The following is a 20,674-nucleotide window of genomic DNA, read 5'->3' on the forward strand; positions in this document are numbered from 1 at the left end:
AGATTTGTCCACTGCACATCCATGATGTGAATGTCCTTTTCCACTACACTGCAAAGATGCTCTATTGGATTGAGATCTGGTGGCTGTGGAGGCCATTTCAGTACAGTGAACCTATTATCAAGAAATCAGTTTGAGATGATCTGAGCTTTGTGACATAGTGAGTTATACTGCTGGAAGCAGCCATCAGAACATGGGTACACTGTGGTCATAAAGGGATGGACATGGTCAGCAACAAGAATCAAGTAGGCTGTGGAGTTTAAATGATGCTCAATTGGTAAGTGGCCCAAAGTGTGCCAAGAAATGTATCTATTAACTGGTCATTCCCTGACCTTTAGCATCACCAGAGTATTTTCACCCAGAGAACTGATTCTCATTGGATATTTTCTCTTTTTTTGACCATTCTCTGTAAATCCTAGAGATGATTGTGAAGGAAAATCAGATTCAGATCAGTCACTTGAATCACCATTCCATGCTTACATGCCTAAATGCAATGAGTTGAAAGGGTGTACCTATCAAAGTGGCCGGTGACTCTATATGTTAATGCAAATAATGTCAAGGCAAAAGTTTTACATTGAAATGCTCTTTTATCCCATATGAGTTGTGTACATTGGTTGCATGCAAAAATCAACTGGATGCACAGATAATGCAGAGGAAATCATTTATTTCCATGATAAACATTAGACTGGACAACATATTAACAAAATGTAAAAAAAGTGCATACACATGAACATTGGCAATGTACAGTACACAAAAGTTAACAAAAAGCATCAAACATAATAACAAAATCTTACTCCCAGGGAGGTTTGACTTATTTACATCTTCCACTCAATCTCAAGCTCACATGCTTTGGGGCAGACTTGTGCTCTATAAATACACTGAATAAATACCTGGACCCCCTCCCTACATTATAACATATCTTAATGTCCTCAGTGCTCGGCTCTTCAGTGGGATTGTCATTTTGAAGCCTGCTGCCTGGGACTAAAGCAATAAATAAATCCAAACACAACCATTTTCCATAGAGCCTGAAAACATTTGCCTAAATTAGTGATGATTTAAAATCTTTTGCTGTGGTACAAACACGAGAACTTAATGAGTACTTATCAATACACAGTAGCATTTTCAATACTTTTTCTTAATATTGACCATGTCTGCAAGCTAATATACTCAAATAGCAAATTGTAGAGAAAAATATGTACAGACTGGTAAATTTAAAGATAAATCCATCCTACCTAATGGTTTGATGTAAATGATAGTTCTCATTCCAGCAAAGGTTCTTCAGCCGGCTATTGAACCAATACGATGTACCACGAGTCTCAACAATATCAAACAAATACAATATTATTGGAGGCTATTAATAAATGGAAGTCCACCAAGTGCACTGAGGGAGAGGATGCTGCTGTAAATGAGCTTAAGTGTGTTTGCATACATTATATAATGTGCTAAGTTATACATTGCAAAGGGTAATGGTTATTATTGGGAGTGAGGTTAAGTAATGTACAAAAAGCCAGGCCATCAACACACTCACAGAAACTTTGCAAAGCCTGTGATGCTTTATGACAGAGCTAAGGCTGAGGTTAAGGCACTTAAATACCATAATAATAATAATAATAAATAAATAAAACATGACAGAACCAACCGAACATTGTGCTGTGGTCCAGGGATACAGGAATTTTGTCACATGAAAGACAACCTTAAGCAGGTCCATATGTCAACATGTTAACATGATGAGAAGAACGGGCTCAATATGGAATCACACCAATGATATATTAAAGAAATTGTTGGAAATCTGGGAGAGTAAGCTTACTTTGCCCAGTTCCAAGACAAAAATCAATACCACCCTGGTGTTTGGTCTTAGTGAATATGAAGGTACAGTCAAAAGCTTGTTAGCTTAGCATGAGAACTAGAGGACTACATTTGCTTTTTATGGGGATTAAACAAAAACAACATATAATGCGTCATGTAGTGAATTTAAAAACTGGTGGGCTACACAGAGACCCATGCCCTTTGTTCCTGCTTCCAGTCATCACATAAAGCTAAGCTCACTGGCTAATGGCTATGGCTTCATACATTTTTTTTTTCAGCTCCATGTAACTTTTGGCAAAAAAGCAAATATTTCCCAGTACACCAAATATTTTCTTAATCTGTCTCTCGCAGTCTTTTGCAAGATGATCACTTTGTACCATTTTTCAATTCCTACTTTTTACCAGTTTAAAATGATTCAACTGAAGGGTCTTTCAATCTTCTTGTGTTATATAATCCTCAAACGGCCATGTGAAAGAAAAGACCAGCTTAAAGGGAACACCAAAATATTTTAATCTAATTAGTGGAGCAAACCTGCAGCTCCCTCAGATTCAGTTAGTTCGGGGAGGAAAAGGAACAGAGGATGCATTGTTGTTTATATTTATCTAATTGAAGACAAACCAAATTTCTACAAAAAAACAAAACAATAAACCCACAGTTAAAGATAATCGCATGATTTGCATTCATTCTTTGCACAGTTTTCATTTCTCTTTAAGTGCTAAACACAGTAATACATCTTGCGTGTGCTTTCTCTGCATACAAACAGGCATCCTTCAGCAGCACACCCAGCGTGCCAGTAACGATATCAACGCAAGAGCAACCAAACACAGAATTTTTGCAGAGAATAAACCTTGTGGCACAGCAACTTTGGATTTGTGGCACAACATTTAGGAAACAGCTTTAAAAAACACAAACAAAAAGCCTTAGGCAATGAGACAAGGGGGGGGGGGGGGGGGGGGTATAAATAAGAAATGAGGAAAAGATTTGAAATAATTGCCTGTAGGGGCACATATGTGAAAACCTGTGCATGCTGATATCATAGATGATGTCTTCTGCATTTAAAATAAAGGAAATCCAGTACAATAAATTATAAATATTGTCCAATTTTCATATAACAGTGACTGGAGTTTTTTTTTTCTCCATTTCACAGTATATTATGAACAAACAAATTTTACAGCATGACCAGTTGATACTTGGATCTGACATTATTATTAGAGCAAATAAGCTATACATTACACAGGGATGGAATCCACTGGATGCTGCAAGCAAATGCAACTACTTCCTTGAAACATATAATAGATTTTTAAAAAATTTTATCTTTGATGTCTCCAGGTCTGCTTTAGTTTTCTCTAATTATTTAGGGTTACTGAAATAGAGCTGAAATGTGCCTGTGCATGGTGTGAATGGATACTAGAGTTGTGCTCAAGTGCATAATCTACTGTATATGTGATTTGTGTGCATTTGCAAATATTTGTAGATGCAATCCAAATGCCCATGCATGATATGGCTTTGGTTAGAAATGATCTGAATGTTTCTCAGTGTCTAAACGCTGCAATGCCTCTCAATCTGCTTGTCTTCCATCATTTTCTTATACATAAGATGAGTGGCCAGGTTCAGCTGAATTCATTTGACAACCACTCGATGAATGAATGCACCTTATGTTGTTACTTACAATGTAACCAATTATTATAAAATGAAAAGCTAAACTTTCTTTTTTTTTAGGATTTCAAAAACAAAACAAAAACCCAACTCAAATATAGGTTTGTTATTTCATACATTTCTGTCTAAATGTGTCGAAGATATGTTACGTAATACTGCAAAATCATGCGTGGGCTAAACTAAGAGCCTTCAGTACATGATTACATTAACTTTATTGGAGAAGGTCAGGGTGAACTAGCCACTGAGCAGAAAGAACAAAACAGTCTTTGATCAAAACAGTCTGAGACGCTCGTGGCCCGAGGTACGACGCTTCCCGAAGAGGCATTAAAAAGGCTCACGTATGGTCACATCCATTTTTATAAATTAGTATGCTTTCACATGAAATGCTTTATCATGATGCAAAAGCAGCTGCAGCAGGTAAAATATAAGTTAAGCTCGGCGATGGTTCAGTTGTCTATGGTTCAGTAATATGAGGAAATCGTGACTGCAGTCGAAGAGGCTCAACTATAAATACTTATTGATCTCTTTTATGAATACTGTTGATGAGCTGGACTGAGTACCGTGACAGAAGTGTGTTACTTCAGCTATTTTTCTTTTCAACAACATTAAAGTAAAGCACTCTGAGGAATCATGGAGGAACAACAACTAGCTCTTAGAAACCACCACTGCTGCTGATGGCAAAACGGCAGCATAATGCTCGTCTCCACTGGGAAAATGTGGAAGTGTGATGATCCTGCATATGTGGTGAGAAAGGTGGTTCAAACAACCCACGCTAGCCTCTGTCACATGTGAAAGTCTTCCATCCCAGCTTGATCAGAAGCATCCGGGCCTTATGCACATTGTGGAAGCAATAAGCCTCATCTGGACCTTAATGCCAGGCGTCTATCACGGAGCAGTCTCTGTAGATGCAGAGAGCTTCTGCAGCTTGTTTTAATGGAGACAAGACATTACAGTAGAGGTCAGTGCAGAGCATTGTTTCTGGTACCACAGCAGCAGTTATTTAACATCTCAAAGCCATCAAAGAGACTGAGACAGTGGCAAACCACTTCCTCCACCTCATCTATGCTTGAGCCACCGTAATAAGGCAGGGGTCCTACTGAGAGCTGGCCTCCATGGCCATGCTTGGAAGCTTCTCAAGCTGCTCTGCCCTCTGTCGTATCAGTTCCAGACCAAATCCCATCCCCAGTCCTGGCATTTGCAGCTGCGACAGATCCTGCTGCGGGAGTTCTGCTGCGCCACCAGGTTGTAATTTTAAATCTTCAGCATCATTGACAGCCTCAGTACACCCCCTTAACACTTGCCCGCCCTGCGGTTCATCCATGTCCTCCGTCTCCACCGAGCTGCAGTCAGGAGCCGCCTCCTCACAGTTCATGGGTGAGGCCAGTTTCTGGTGGTTGCTTAGAGGGTTAGATGTGACACCAGGGGTACAGGTGGAACAGCGGTAGAGTTGAGTACAAGGCTGGACCAAGTTAGGTGGTACAACTGCAGGGTTGGAAAGAGACTGCAGAGTTGGTGTGGAAGCAAAATTTGTCCCAGGTGGATCTATGCATATGGAAGGGACAGTGCAGTGGCGGGAGGGGTTAAAGCGGTGGGAACGGCCCCCCGTTGGACGGTCACAGCGCCGCCCTTGTGGTAGACGCATGCAGTCTTTACAGGACTGATAGGAGGGCTTCACTTTTAAAGGGTTTCCTGTGCTAGCACTGTCCTAAATGGAGAAAAATTGAACAAAATGTACACCGTCAGTCACATAACCCGTATTTAAAATGTATAGTTAATAATATTTACCTCTGACAAAAGACATTAAAAAAAGAGACTTAAAGACTTTCTCTTTTTACTAGAAGATTTTCTTTTTAACTCACATCAAAAGCTGCAGGACAGCTGCGCTTGGCTGCTAGGCGGTTACTGTTGTTGGTGTTCAGGTTGGCTAAGCCTAACCGGCTTTCCTCGCTCCTCTCGGCCTCCTCTTCCATTTTCTTCCCCTCTGTATTTCCAGGTGTTTGAGCCAAAGCTGCCATTTCAGCTTCCTCTTTCTTGGCTTCTTCCTCATCTTCTTCCTCCAAAGTACTGAACTCGAGCCTCAGTCTCATGTCCTCTAGGGGATCAAGGCGCCCACAAGTCTGAGCAGCTGTGCCCTCACCGGGCAGGGCTAAGTGGGCCATGGGGAAAGCCTCATCCTCCAGTAGGGCATCTCTCTCTACATCTTCAATCTCAATAAAAACTCTTTCCATACCGAGCAGAGGGGGTCCCCGCACTGGGGTCGAGGGCTCGCTGTCAAGTGCGGAGTCTGATAAACGTCTGAAGTAATAATTATAGTTAAGCGAGTCTAGAGGTTCCATCTCCAAACCCATACCCCTACAGGGAGACGCCCCACAGCCTCCCCAGGCTTCCTCTTCTCTCAGCACCGGTGTTTCCTCTCCACCAGCACAATGACCCGAGGCTTGCAAATCATCTGATCCTTCCTCATCTGCTCCAGGCCTCCATAGCTTGTTGTGACGCTGTTTACTGTGAAGGCACAGAATGCTTAAGTGTGAATAGAATAACTGACAGTCACACAGAACTATGTTCTCTTAATTAGCTTCATAAAACACATTGGTTACAGCTCAAGATCTTGGCCGCTCTAAAGTTTAAAAACAAAATGCAAAGTGCGAACCTCAGTGAAACTGTAGACCTGCTTACCTGGCATCTAGAATTCCCTCATACTCTGCCAACTGTCTCATGAAGCCGGCGTTTGGCTGCGCTATACTCCGTTTCTGCTTGACAAAGTTGTAGGCTTTCTCCAGAGACCAACCATATTCCTTCATTGCATAGGCAATAACTGTAGAGGCAGACCGGCTCACCCCCATCTTACAGTGCACCAGGCACTTGGAATTATTCTTCCTATTATTAAAAAAGAAAAATCACTTGCATCCCATTTTATGAATCTAGATGATGACAGTACAGCATGGCAGCAGAGCAGCCATGCTGTATACGGTATAATATACTTTATAACATGTCCAGTGTACCCCCCCTTCCCCCAAGATAACTCCTTTGCTCATTTGTGTTTGCTCTTACTTGGCTTTGACAATAAAGTTGTAGGTGTCATTCCAGTGGGCCAGCAGATCAGTGGCCTCCTCGTCGTACACTCGGACATTGTGGTAAGAAAACAACCCTGGGAAGAAGTTGTCGATCTCTCTGGTAACGTTCAGAATGAAACCCACTCTGTAAAAAACAAAACAGTAACATGTTAGTATTGGCTCCACTGCTCACAGACCTTTATCATTTAAAAAAAAAAAGAAAAAAAAAAAAAAAAAGATCAGTGATTCCTCAAAGAAGTCTCCCACAACCAGATTTTGATTTGCTGGGACAAATAACAGAGACTTGATTTGCTGTAAAGCACGTTAGTTTTATTGTTACTTACCACATTAATGCGAATCACAGGTATGCACTTGTGTTTTCAATACGCAGCTGTACTTTATTCTTTGAGTGATTATTCTTTTATGTGGTATTTGAAGATCAACCATGTAGTTTTACTTATAGACTGTATATAAAAACTGGACGTAGCCTTCAGGTCAGGAACAAGTGCTCTAAACCTGCATTACTTGCTAATGACCAGCAGGGGGTAACTCCTCTGGGTGCAAATAGATGTCAAGTTGTATTTTATGTGAACTACAAGGGAAATCTATGGGAAAATTACCCTTAGCTCCACTTTCCTGAGGGGTTTACGATGTCAGTATTTTATGGTTAGTGTTAAGCTATCAGCTCACCCACACTCACGTAGCTCTTCCAGGTTGGAAGCATTCCACTCAGAGCCCTGCAGAGGAATAAAGGCAGACATTAATACAGAATAACTGCCAATAATGGCTACCTGGTAACTGTATTTAAAGCAGGTATGTACCACAGTGAGGGAGTATTTAGCTATGAGTGTGGAGGATGGGTAAAGAGAATGCTAAAATACGCCATAAGATGGTGTTAAAAAATGATAAAAACAAAAAAACACAACTCACCAAATAAACATGGTCAAAGATAAGTGTGGCCTTGTCCATCTGCCCCAGGATCAAAAGCATCTCGTTGTCTATAAACTCCTTGTATTCTTTGAGGTTACAGTTCATATGCTGTTCCAGGTCGTTACGGATCTGAGAATGAGGGATTAACATGAACCTCCATTGTCTTAAAACATGGTTTCCAAATGCATTTCTAACCACATGTTGAGTATTAGTACTTGTATTTTATTTAGTAAAAATGGCTCCATAGTGTAGAGGTTACACATTCGCCTAACATCCAAAAAAGGCCTCTGGTTCAGCTCGGGAGGAGACGCTAATCCCTTGGCAGGTTGCATCAGGAAGGGCATCTGGCGTAAAAATCTGCCAAATCAAACACGTGGTTCTACCTGGTCTGGGACCCTTGTAAATAAGTGAGTGGTCAAAAGTAGCCTTATATTATTTAGTAAAAATGCCAAGGCAAAGGCACCTGTGCTGAAGAGATTAAATAATGCCTTTTGACTGAATGCATAAAAACTAAGATCCGTAGTAACTAAGTAATAGTTACCAAGGAAAACAACCTTAAATATTTATAATATTTCACTTAAACTTTTAAATAAAGCTAATTTTATTCTTTTACTAATGTATCAATTCCTAAAATGTTATAAAATCAGAATTTAGACTAGTTACACTCATTGAATGACAAATGTTGATTTAACACGTACCTCCTTTGAGGTGATGTTCTCCAGGTCTTGAAACATCATGATGTTGCGTAGTTTGGCTTTAATGACACATTCAGTTCTCTCTCGCTCAGTTGGCCTGCATATAATGAGTCAGTGCATCAGTGCTGTGGTCTGAATGAAAATTAGCACAACAATGCAACACGTTTCCCACTGATGAAGACAATGGGCAGGAACAAAAGAACAGCTGGTGCCCAAAGTATAGAAATCAACTACACTGACTAAACATCCACACAGATCAGGCATGTCTGAATGCTGATCTGTTTGGCCACATGGGAAATCAGACATGAAATTTATTTAAATCTTCTAACTTGAACTTTTCCAATACAGGATCATTAAGGAGCACTGTGAGTACTGCGTGGCTTTAAAGACATTGCCTGGTTTTCCTTCTTTACATTAGGTGGGTTGGTATGCTGGACACTCACTGGTCGACAAACATGGTGGGAGAATCAGACCGGGTGCTCTCCAGGTCAGTCATAGCATTCCACTCATTGATGCAGCTTTGCTCGGAGGTGATGCAGCTCTCATAGAAGGCCATCCATGTGAGAGCAATGCCCCCTGGGAAGTAGTTGAACCGGCGGGACACCTCGCATGCCTTATGGAGGACCTGCAGAGCAGACCTGCAGGAACACGGAGCAAACTCTTAACTGTCAAAAAATACCCACGGACAGATGGGAAACCTTACCATTAATGGTAATTCTTTCAGCTGACCAGCAGGCAGCATGTCAAGGCTCATTTACACAATTATAACTAGGAGTGCCATCAGAGTGGAAAACAGGCTTAAATATGTACATACTGTATCAGTCAAAAGTTTGGACACATTTAACTTTTGACTGGTACTGTACACCCCCACTAATATTTGGTTAACTATCCCGTAGCAAGCTGCACCTTGACTAGATGCTTTTTATGGCCTAATTGTCGACCACTCTCCATGACAGAATTGGTAGAAGTCATTTAAATTGGTTGGTTTTCTGGCACAGATCCGGCTTTTTAACCATAGTCCACAAATTCTCTGTAGGCTTCAGGTCGGGGCTTTGAGAAGGCCATTCGAGCAGCTTAATGTTAGCTTGCTTTATACATGCTTAATTTGTCTCTTTATTTGTCTCATCTGACAATAAAACTTGTCCTTTTGGGCAGCTGTAAATTTCAGTCAAGCTCGATTTTGGAGCAGAGACTTCTTTCTTAGTCAGCACTTAGTCAACAGCGATGTAAAATTTACTTCACTGTGGACAGCGATGCTGGTGTTCTAGCAGTTTCCAGTTCATGGTAGGTTTGAGCCTTGGGGGGTTCTCAGCATCTTAACCAATTTCCTCTCATCTGAGGGCGACAGTTTGGGGTTTCCTTCCAGACCTCGGCACAGTGTTGACATATCTGTATAACTTGCACTTATGTACAGTTGTTTGAACTGATGATTCTGGAATCTGCAGTTCTTCAGAAATGGTGCTAAGAGACCTTTAAAACTTGTGTAAATCTACAAGTCTCCTTCACTGACTTCTTTGGACTTTCCCATTGTTATGAGTATTGGTCAATCCAGTGAGTGCTGACCAACAAATTCTTAATATGCTGCCAAAGAGAAACTACCAGTTGTAGTCAATCATGATCACTAATGAGGAGTTAATAGGCCTTGGCTTTACCAAGTTAAAAGACACTGGAGAACCTTCAGCACCACTTATTAAAAGCTTTAGGGGGGTTTATGTATACATTTGAACCTGAAAGGTATAATTTCAGCCCTGTGTGGATTAAAGAAAATCCAAAAGAAATTCAAACTTGTGCGCCCAGTTTTTGTTTTTCATTAAAGTAATTAAAGATGTATGCTGTGCAATGGTGGCGCAGTGGTTAGCACTGCTGCCTCACAGTTAGAATAACATCTGGAAGGCCTGGGTTCGATTCCACCTTGGCCCAGGCCTCTCCCTCTCTCTGTGTGGAGTTTGCATGTTCTCCCCATGCTTGCGTGGGTTTCCTCCGGGTACTCCGGTTTCCTCCCACATTCCAAAGACATGCACTTACTGGGGTTAGGTTAATTGGCTAATCTAAATTGCCCATAGGTGTGACTGAGCGCGTGAATGTGAGTGTGAAAGGTTGTCTGTAACTCTGTGTTGGCCCTGCAACAGGCTGGCGACCTGTTCAGGGTATACCCTGCCTCTCGCCCTATGACAGCTGGGATAGGCTCCAGCCCCCCCGCGACCCTGAACAGGATGTGCGGAAGCGAATGGATGGATGGATGGATGGATGCTGTGCAATCATTACACCCTGGGAAAAGCACAGTTCAAGGAAATCTTTAACATTACTATAATATTCATGCCCATGATGAGTGTATGTGCACTTCTGAACACAACTGTAACTAGCTGGACTAATACTACTGTTTCACACTCCACTGAGACATGAACTGTATCCACCAAGTTAACACAAAAAAGTACAAATCCTTTAAATTCCCATTTAAATTCCCACCCACTGAGGCAAAACCTGGGTATATGGGGTATATTGGGTATACATCCCCAATAAATAAATAAATAAAGCCACATAAACACTTCTAGGTAAACACGAAGAACTCACTCACCACATGGCCTGCACAGATACAGGCTTGAAGACATGTGACCGCCCTGCCGTGCTCACACTGAAGCCTCTAGTGAAGAGGTGGAGAAGAAAGATCAGCTCGGATGAAGATGAAGAGTGATGAGGGAGGATGTAAACACAGACTGGACAGGGCTCGTCCGTGGGGTCTATTCAGGACACCAAACAGCGGAACATTCCTCCAGCTTACAGAGGCAGTAACAATGTTAACAGGTCAGCAAGAACTGTTCTCACACAGAGGAACAAAATTTTGGGTAATTCACCCCTCTGCCACTGGTGGGCACTAAAGCCTAAAAAAATAGACTGGAAATGAGCATCATTAGAAACCCTTGTCAAACATTTTTAAGTGTTCAGAATGAAAGTATCATTAGTATTTTGGGGCTTTGTATATAGCAAAGTGAAACTTACCCATCTCCATCTAAATGTATGTTGCTATCACTCCATAGTGGCAGCACCATCCCAATAGAGCAGTTCTTACTGTAGATCATTAGAAAATCAGCTTAACAAATCTGATAACTGCATAAAAATGTACAAATTGCATGGGTGCAGCGAGACTAATTACCTGTCCTTATCTGTAAAGTCCATTCCCAGGACAATGTTTTCCTCAGTATCTTGATGGCCAGTGGTGTAGATAACCACCATATAGCGCACTCGATCTGACCAGCTGCTTTCTAACCGCACAGCCTGCAGGACAAAAGGAGAGCTTGCAAAAAAACTGCATTTGGTGTGTTTTTACTGGTACTGTTGGCTAACAGTAAAATGTGCCTAGATTCTAGTTTTATTCTGCACATTAGAATAAGATGGGAAACGTCTCTTTTTGAAAATGAAGCTGTTGCTCACGTTCAGTAAGTAAGATCTGTCTTTTTAAATATGATTACAATCCTGGGTGTTTGGGCTATTCATGCTGCTCTATAATTTTCTGTCTCTTTTCTAGAACTTTAAACTCTCAGGTCTGCCATCATAGCAAGAATCTACTTCCCTGCACACCACTAGGAAAATGGGGAGGCCAATCCATGACTGATAGTGTTACATTGTGTGTTTTCTATCCAGGTATGCTTTTACTACACTGGCAGTGTGTTTGAGATCACTGTCACGCTGAAAAATGAAGCTGCTCACTATGTTGGTGCAAAAATACTATTTTATGCCTGTCAAACTGTTGTCTTTGGCAGTTTTCATAGATTCAGCTAAAGAAACGGGAACAAATTATGTGCTTTTGTGATGGGCTGCGAGAAAAAACATTTCTCTAAAAATGTTCAGCTGCAAGGATTCAGTACAGTGATCAGTGGAGGGGGTCTTTACTTTAAAGTGTATGATCTCCTCTTTACTGAATCAAATAAATGAAATTAATGCTTATAGTAAAAAAAAAAAAAAAAAGCAACACACACACACACACCCCAACTGCAACTTTGTACTGACCAGCTTGATGCGATCTTCAGACCGGAGGATCTTAAACATGACCTGCAGATGTTGAGGTAAATCACCTGAAAGAGAAACATTAAGGCTGATTACTGGGATTCAGTGTGACTCTCTTTAATATTCACATTTTTCTGACATGTGAGTTGATTAAATTGCATTTTGTATGCCAGACTGGCTGAAGGTCAGTTCAGACATCCACAGTGTGGATGTCTGAACTGGACAAGATTTTGCTTGGTTACCATGGCAAAGAAGTGGATTTCTTGCTGCTGTATGTTTTAAAGAGCACCACATAAAAAAAACAATAAACTGATAAACAGTCTTAAGATCAGACTAACACAATATAGATGATGCACACTTTAATCAGGCAAGCTTTAGAGCCATGATTTCTGGACTTTCCAAAGGTCAGCTGCAAACTGAGCATTCAGCTTTTTCTATTGTTTAGTTTTTTTCCTCAGTGGGAGGAAATATTTTGCACTTTTCTCACAGCGAAGATGAATCCAAATCGTTTAACATCCCAGCTGTGTTGAGCTAAACATTTAGCTGAGTAACAGCTGAGTTATTTACAAACTGACTTTGGACTTTTCCCACAATGTTGGAGACACTAAAAATAAAATACAAAGAGTTTCAGTGAAAAAAAACAGAGAAACAGGCACAAACATCAGTCGGTCAGGTTCCACCAAATCCATAGATAAGATAAATAAGCATTATTTGGAACTTTAAAGCATGCAAAATTACTCTAGTGGAGTCCAATAAAATGTGAAGCTAGACACTTGATTGTTTGAAATAACTTATGTGTGCCCCGTGTTCAACTGCAGGGATCCTCAGGTCAGACCAAATTAGGTGATGCTTCAGAATAAACACGAACAAATCCCACATACAAAGAAAAACGACACAAAGCTTGTGTCTGCTTGTGCGAGTTGGTTCCCACCTGCATGTTTGTGGTGGGTCGGGGTCTTTGGTCCTTGCGTGCTGCCACCCTGCTGGAGGAAGAGGGCGGCTCCTTTGACCATGAAGAAGCTCTCGCTGAGGCTGAAAAACAGATGTGCAAAATTAACTCAGCGCTGCTGACATCTTGACACAGCTACATTTTTGGCCAAGCGGTTTCACTATATCTGCAGCCTATTTTTCATTCTAAACATTAAAATCCAACCACAAGCAAAGGCAGGAAATCCCAAGCTTCAGTTTCAGATGATGCATTGATGAATGTCTACATGTCAGTGATTATTTCATTGTTTCCCCCCTTTCTTTTCAAGGAACAAATCAAGGCCACCTTGAAGGGAGACAGGGAAGTGATGCAACATATGCCACTGCAGTATGCAGCTGGTATTAACCAGCTCAGGTATGTCAAGCAAAAAGTCACAAAGAACAAACTGAATGGTAGAAAATTCTGCCACCTACTTTCAAAAAAAGTCACATATATTCTGGTTTCGTTCCATAATCCACAACCCAACTTATTTTTAGTTTGGACTGAAATAGAAAGAGAAATGGGCGTCCCTCCAGCATTTCCCATTTAAACACAAAGCAGAAACAATACTATTTAAGTGAATTCAAAATTCAGCACAAACTAAGAGCAGTCCCAAACTGAGAATTTCCTCCACAGCATGCATTAATTGAGACCACAGATCCAGAAGATATCTGGATTTGGATAGATGATAACTTGGAGAATTTAAAAATGAACTTCCAATCTGTCACATTTCACTTTCATAAGCATTTGTGAAGATACATTATACGGACCAAAGGATTGGGCCACTTTGAACTCAGGTGTTGTCAGTCCCATCTAGCCATGCAGTCTGCCTTTACAAACATTTGTGAGCTCACTGAATTCCAGCCTGGTACTGTAATAGGATGTTACTGTTACAACAAATCAGTTTGTGGATTTGCATGCAGCCATGAAGTTCTAGACCACAAAGTTGCAGTGACGCATTATGTGTAAAATTCACCAACGCTCTCCTGACTCAATAACTCCAGGCCTCATTGGGCATGAACATCAGAACAAAAACTGTGTGCTAGGAGCTTCATCTCATGGCTTTCCATGACAGAGCAGCTGCTGTAGGTGTAACGTGCAGGCGGCCCAGTACTTTTATCCAAAACAGTGTATGTCAATTCTTTGCTTTTTTCTTTAATGATGAAAAATCCTTTCAAAAATTCCTGAATCCAGAGCAGCAACCAAGCTAGCTCCAAAAGGTAGTTCCTTTTACACTGGACCAAGCCCCACCTTTGGTAAAATGAACCTTTTGAGTAATCCTGCTAACAACAAACAGACAACCTCAACCAATCACACAACCTCCTTGGCAGAGGTAACAAAACTAAACAAATTATCTCTGATGCGTGACCACTAACAGCCTTTAGAATAAACTGAAACTACTCTTTTAAAAAAAAAAAAAAAAATCTGAACCATATTTTCTTTTGGTTCAGAAGATCTGACATTATTTGTGCAGCGTCAGCTGATCTAAGTCAATGTAGTTCAGCTCAGAAATGCACCTTTAATTTTTCTTACTAAGGTTAAAAAAAAAGATATACTTGTGGCTTAGAATTAACTTAGATAGCATATAATATACTCTATTGTAATTCATCTGTAGTGAATTTGGGTGATTTATGGTTTTCAGTCAACTGTCAGTCCTATAAACAAACCTATGGATTCATACCTTTATTAACCTAAAATTGTTAGAGCTGAGTTACTGGGACTTGACTGAGACTACTTCATAAAAATCAGCCCTAACTATCTGAGTGGTTAAAAAAAAAAAAAAAAAAAATGGGGGGTGAAGATACTTTTTCTTAAAAAAGTACAATTTCCTAAACTCTGAAGTGACACAGTTCACATTTCATTACAAAAGCCTGAAGCCCAAAGTAATTGTGTTTCCTAAAATGGAAAAAGAAAATAGTCTCAAGAGGCCGAAACCAAGACTTGAACTGACTGACCTGTTGTATTGTATTTGAAAAACAGATGAACGAAGATACTTCACAGTGTTACATATTGGGACAAGTTTCAGTTGAAATCCAGTCAAGTGTCAAAGACCTGGCTGCAGTACACAGAGTGGGCAGGTAGTTAGTCTATCGTATTTAGTCCTGTTTGGTTCATTGAGCAGGACGGCTGGCTCATCCCTGACTGAAAGTCAACAGAGTCCTGCTCCAGCACATTTAACAGCCCTTGGGTTTTACCAGTATGGCAACCAGACTCCACTTGAATGGGTTTGCGGACCTTTACGGATCAAACACACACGCGTTGGACCAAAGCTATCTACATGCGTTCAAACTTCCTCTGCTCTCCCTACCTGTGGGTCATGACTTTGTTATGAAGGCTGCGCTAAGCAGGAGAGGAGCTTTAGCGTCTTTTCTCACACAGAACAGTGCACAGCTTTGTTTAACCACAGTCTCATTCCTCTCTTGACCATAAACACACAAAGCCTGGTATGACTGAGTGGGGCCATGACAAGGCCTTTTGTTTCAGCTCCTCTGCTATGTGCTATCACTATTTCTTTTCAACTTTATGTAAAAGACAGATGGTGATGGAGTCACAGAGGGTTTAGCTTAAAAAAAAAAAATGACTGTCATTGGGTAAAGGATTGAACATGAAGGAATAACTCAGTTATTTACTATCAGATTAAGACTTAAGATAGAAATATATGGCTGCTTCTCCTACAAATGCTTTCATGATGTTAAAGCAAATACCTCATATTCAACACTGCCACTATTTGCTGAGTTTTGCTAACACATATGTAGTATACAGAGTGATCTTGTATGCTGTAACAACTTACATGCGGCAGATCTCTGTCCGAGTCCAAGTAGCTTTCTCCACAAAGTGAGGCAGCACGGTGAGCATGTCTTTATGTGAAGATTTTATGACCAGAAGCATCTTCTACCTCATTCAAAACGCCCACTCTTATTAACATCCTTCTGTCTTCTCTGCATACTCCCCTGACTGCAGCCCGTTTCAGTTGAACCTGCCTGTTCTCCCTCAGCTTTCTTTCCTTCCCAAGCCCTGTCTGTGTCACTGGGTCCGTTCACATTTGGTTCCCCATCTCATCTTTCGCAGTACGTGATTCAGCAATCAGCTCTCCGTATGCACCGCTCGACTACAATAGCATCATTCATGCCAGAGAGGGGAGGGCGGGGGAAATGTAACTTGGCGCCAGTCTCAAGTTTGACATGCAGAATTCTAAATTAAGACTCCACGCTGATGAATCTCTCAAACACAGAAGCTCAAAGCATGATATGACTGACAAACCCACAGACACACACACACACAGACACAGACACAGACACAAACACACCACAAGCACAAAGGCAGTCTGTACCAAAGCTTTGCTGACACAAGTCATGATTTTTGTGACGTCAAGTTGATTAAAGAAAAGCCTCGTGACTGAGCAGCGACAACAGTTTATGCTCTCTGTTATGTAACAGAGTACAAGAAACATTTTTTAAAGACTTGTCAAGTCAAATCAACTCTTTTTCCAGCAGATTTTTCTCCTTGACAGCACTGAGAAACCAGGGCCAAATATCAAATATAACTTTATGACTCATTATGACTAACAAGGAACAGAATAATAAAGAAGAAAAACACGAGATAAAGACATTAACATATAAAGTGTAACAGAAACTGATATTCCTGTTTCAATTTGTGTCTGTATTTTATTTAATGATATGATTTGTTAATTTTGCAGTTAATTTATTTCTGCATCTTTTTTCCTTTGGCATGATTTTTTTTAAATAATTCACCATGATGGATGGAAAATCTCTAATTTACAATAGAAATATGCACACAAGCTGTAGAGTTCTCATATTTTCCATATGATGCACGCTGAGTATGCATGGCACGTGGAAATTTTTTCACGCTTTTTTAAAATTAATTTTCAGGCAGACTTTTGCATTGTACTTACTCCATATATTCATATTGCATGCTTGATGAAAATACTATGAAATAAAATAATATTTATCAGTCAGCCCTCCATTTTAAAACCTTTTTCCAACCCTCTTTTTTGGAAAGTAATTTGATGTTTACTGTCCATGCATCGCTTGTGTGTTGTCAAAACCTTCCTGATTCCTATTATACTATTTACTGCACAGAAGAATTTGGCAGAGACAGTGAAATAAAATATATGAACAGGCACCTGCTAAGAGAAAACTAAATATGAACTGTGCTAAAATTTCCATCTGACTTGTGTACTTCCTGCTTTCCCATGCAATCAAATTTTAAAACATTTTCAAAGCAGCCATACAAACTCTTTCACATGTGATTAAAGTGTCCCTCTTATGTTCTTTCTTCTGTCTTTCTACAGTAATATATGTTACAATAGCTGCTGCTCATATTCACCATCACCAAAGTTTCAAATAATGAAGTCAACGTATGTGCAAGTAAACACTCTTGGGTCTTTATGTCCAAGGGGATGTCGTTAATATGGTCATGCCTTGAGTATAGAAACCTCAGTCACCCAGTTTAAACCTTCTGTTTGTGAGGGGCAGCCAACTGGGAGGAAGCTGATTTAAGGAAAGGGTGGCCATAAAGGAAAAGGAGCTAAAAACAGCTTGTTTTAGACAGCAGATGAACTGAGATAAAATTGGGTTCATTCTTCATTTTGCAAAGCTACTCTAGTAGGGTCCAAAAATACAAATATTTAGATGGAAATTAGCAGAATAAGTCTGCTTTAAAGTCAGTTTTATCCTTAGAATTAAACTGTTTTTGCACACATGTACTGCAGTCCAGAATGTTTCTAGGCATCACCCAACAGAGATGAATCCAAATACATAACAAAGCTGGATGTTTGCTGTTCTTTATCCTGTCAGCTCCCTAGAACAAAGTTGAGATGCTAAGTTCCATCATTATGTGAACACAGCAGCTTATTTTCTAGTACATTCACCGCTACTGAGTGAGCACCAGATTTGTTGATTTGTATTGTAAACGCATTGAAGGTGGAATAATCCCAGCCCGATTCTTCTTAAACTGTCCAAAAATTTTTTTAAAAAGTGCCCAAACAGTGTTACATAGGCAGGATATCATGTTACAATCTCAAATCTCAGAACATAACAATTGTATAATTTCCCCTTATTGTTCAGAAAGGCTAAGAAAGCCACAAAAAATAATTCCAGCATAAAACATGAAATACTTGTGTATTTCTTTATAAATGTGGTCTCCAGACAGCTTTAAATACATTAATTTTTTAAACCTAAACAGGTTCTTACCTCTGATTATTTTTCCTCTCATCGTCACTTCCGAAATCCTGAAAGACAACCACAAAAAGCAGAAAATATAAAATCTGTGAACCATGCAGCTGGAATAAAGCGTGCCAGCACCATCTGCTGGTCCTCCCTGCAGTGTTGTGATTTAATCTGCTTTGAAGTTGCTAAGAGCTGATGGCTGAAGCATTAGGACACCTTAAAACTGCAGAAATTCAGCAAAGTAAAATATAAACAAATAAAATCCAGACATCACTCACTCTCTCTCACACACACACACACACACACACACCTTCTTTCCTGCCGGCTGACTAGCAGAATAGTGAGGGTGAGATGAAGAACCCACTTATCTTCAAAGGAAGGATGTCACTGCTTATTTTTGTGCCTCAGCCTACTTCTGAGCACATAATCCACTTTCCTAAACCCAGAAACTAGAACACCAACACTGATGTTATGATTTCACTTGGATAAAACATCTAAAAGTGATCCGTCTCTGACTGACGCCTCTGTTAGCTGCTTTTACAGGTGGGGTTTAATTTTCCAGCCTCCAACTCCACAAAGTCAGTGTTCTTTCTCATGCAACCTGACTACCCCCCCCCCCCCCCCCCCCCCAAAAAAAGATCATGTTTTCAATTGGATGTAAAGTACTAACTTGTAAACAATGAGTAAGTAACTGATTGGTTTCTCTGTGTGGTGCAGCATGGGATTTAAAGTCTGGCAGAGAGCCAAGCGCATTTTCCATCATGCAGTTATGGATCTGAGCTGTTCTGAAATTTCTAGAAGTTCGTAAACACTTGGCTGAACTGCGCTGGGAAACACGCTCGCTCTCCCTACATTAACGCCCCCCAGAACTGTGGCTGCGCTACTGCAAATAAAATCTCAATTACACTGACCTGCTTGCAGCGCAGCGAAATGTTTGTGCAGCAGCAAAATGAGCACTTTGTCTTGACAGCTAAATCCAACAGCCCCCTCCCCCCCTCTGCAGGATTTTGTTTACAAATCCGCTGCCACAGTAGCCACAAGCAACTCTCTGCTGTAACAATGCAACAATATGTCAAGTTTACAACACACACGCACGCACGCACACACACACAGCTACGACGGGAACAAGGTTAACCCTTTTCCGCAGGATATCAAACAAACGCCACCCAGTCTGTATTACACACTCCTGTGGACGCAGTCTTGGCGTTTCCTCACACCGCGCACACAAAGACCCAGCCCCGGCATTTCCACTCACCTCCCCCGCACTACTGTTGGTCGTGCTAGCCGAGGATGCTGCACTGGGGGTGGGAGAGCGCTGCAGTGTCACCAGAGCCATGGTCAAGGAGCTGCAGCCGTGGAGGGCAGCGCAGGAGGACAGGAGAAGGGAGGGGAGGAGAGGAGAGGAGGAGGATGGGAAGATGCGCCGCCGAGATTGTCACTGTCACCGGGGAGAAAATGCCTAGTCAGACTCTCATCCAGCAGCAGCAGCAGCAGCACCTGACTCCACAGCCCCGCCGGTGCTCCCTTTCGGTCCTGCTCCGTGAGTCCTCTGCGGTTACCGGGGTCCTCATCGGCGGAAAGTGAGAGGAGAGAGTTCCTCCGTTTTGTTCCGCGCCAGCAGAGGCTGTGATTTCCTCACTGGTGTGCAGACAGACAAACAAAAACACAGTGCAGGTTGCAAGCAGGGCAGAAATGACATGCAGCTTTGCCGGGTGCCTGTGATTGGCTGGCCTAGTTCGCGTGTGCGCTGTCATTGGGCCAATGTTGTCAAGGTGACAGGCCAGACTAGGAACTCCCAAATACAAATGTTGATTAATAATAATAATAATAATAATATGTGTCAAACCTCAAAGCAGTAATTAATGATTAATCTCATAGCCGATTATTCTGCATAATATTCTCTTAATTATTAAATTACCATGTGCTCTAATATTTATGGATGGCTGAAAATACCAAAATATATATAAAAAATTACATATGTAAGTAAATGTGCCAAAATAAAAGTGAAATAAATCCACTAATAGCCAATAGTAAATGGGCTAGTTCTTATATAGCACTTTTCTACTCTGAGCACTCATACAACATGTTTACATTCACCCATTCATACAAGCACTTCCATGTGTATCTAAGTTAAGTGCTTTTATTGTCTAACATTCACACTCCAACACGTGATCGGGAGGAATGGCCTACCTGATCTGAACCTGAGTGGTGTTCTGTCATTGGACTTCTGTGCAAACCACAGTTTATCCATAACAAACACCATGTCCAAACATAAGCATGCCCATAAGTGCACGTGGCACCAGGACACCCTAGGTTGCAGATTGATGATGGATTTTGTAATCCTACCTTCAGAACTGCATTTGTATTTTCTGATCACCA

The 20,674-nt window shown here is 41.0% G+C and overlaps 1 protein-coding gene across 1 annotated transcript; it reads right to left on the reverse strand.

Moving 5' to 3' along the window:
• Positions 1 to 688: 688 nt before the first annotated feature.
• On the reverse strand, positions 689 to 19,986 carry ssh1b (slingshot protein phosphatase 1b). The gene is made up of 15 exons (XM_030742995.1): positions 19,551 to 19,986; positions 18,320 to 18,357; positions 13,071 to 13,171; positions 12,143 to 12,207; positions 11,289 to 11,410; positions 11,135 to 11,203; positions 10,713 to 10,778; positions 8,581 to 8,775; positions 8,141 to 8,234; positions 7,443 to 7,571; positions 7,203 to 7,249; positions 6,511 to 6,657; positions 6,136 to 6,336; positions 5,319 to 5,961; positions 689 to 5,164 (listed from the first exon to the last, which is right to left on the reverse strand). The coding sequence occupies exons 1-15, from the start codon at positions 19,629 to 19,631 to the stop codon at positions 4,553 to 4,555; spliced, it is 2,610 nt and encodes an 869-aa protein (XP_030598855.1). The 5' UTR covers positions 19,632 to 19,986; the 3' UTR covers positions 689 to 4,552.
• Between the last annotated feature and the right edge of the window lie 688 nt (positions 19,987 to 20,674).

Source organism: Archocentrus centrarchus, chromosome 12, assembly GCF_007364275.1.
Source record: "Archocentrus centrarchus isolate MPI-CPG fArcCen1 chromosome 12, fArcCen1, whole genome shotgun sequence".
Taxonomy (NCBI): domain Eukaryota; kingdom Metazoa; phylum Chordata; class Actinopteri; order Cichliformes; family Cichlidae; genus Archocentrus; species Archocentrus centrarchus.

What these genes read in the sequence shown, in the direction of transcription:
- ssh1b (XM_030742995.1), bottom strand. Translation starts at nt 19,631, where the DNA reads ATGGCTCTGGTGACACTGCAGCGCTCTCCCACCCCCAGTGCAGCATCC. An exon ending in GACTTTACAGATAAGGACAG is followed by an intron (nt 11,204 to 11,288) that starts GTAATTAGTCTC and finishes AATGATCTACAG; the next exon opens with TAAGAACTGCTCTATTGGGA. An exon ending in ATACATTTAGATGGAGATGG is followed by an intron (nt 10,779 to 11,134) that starts GTAAGTTTCACT and finishes CCTCTTCACTAG; the next exon opens with AGGCTTCAGTGTGAGCACGG.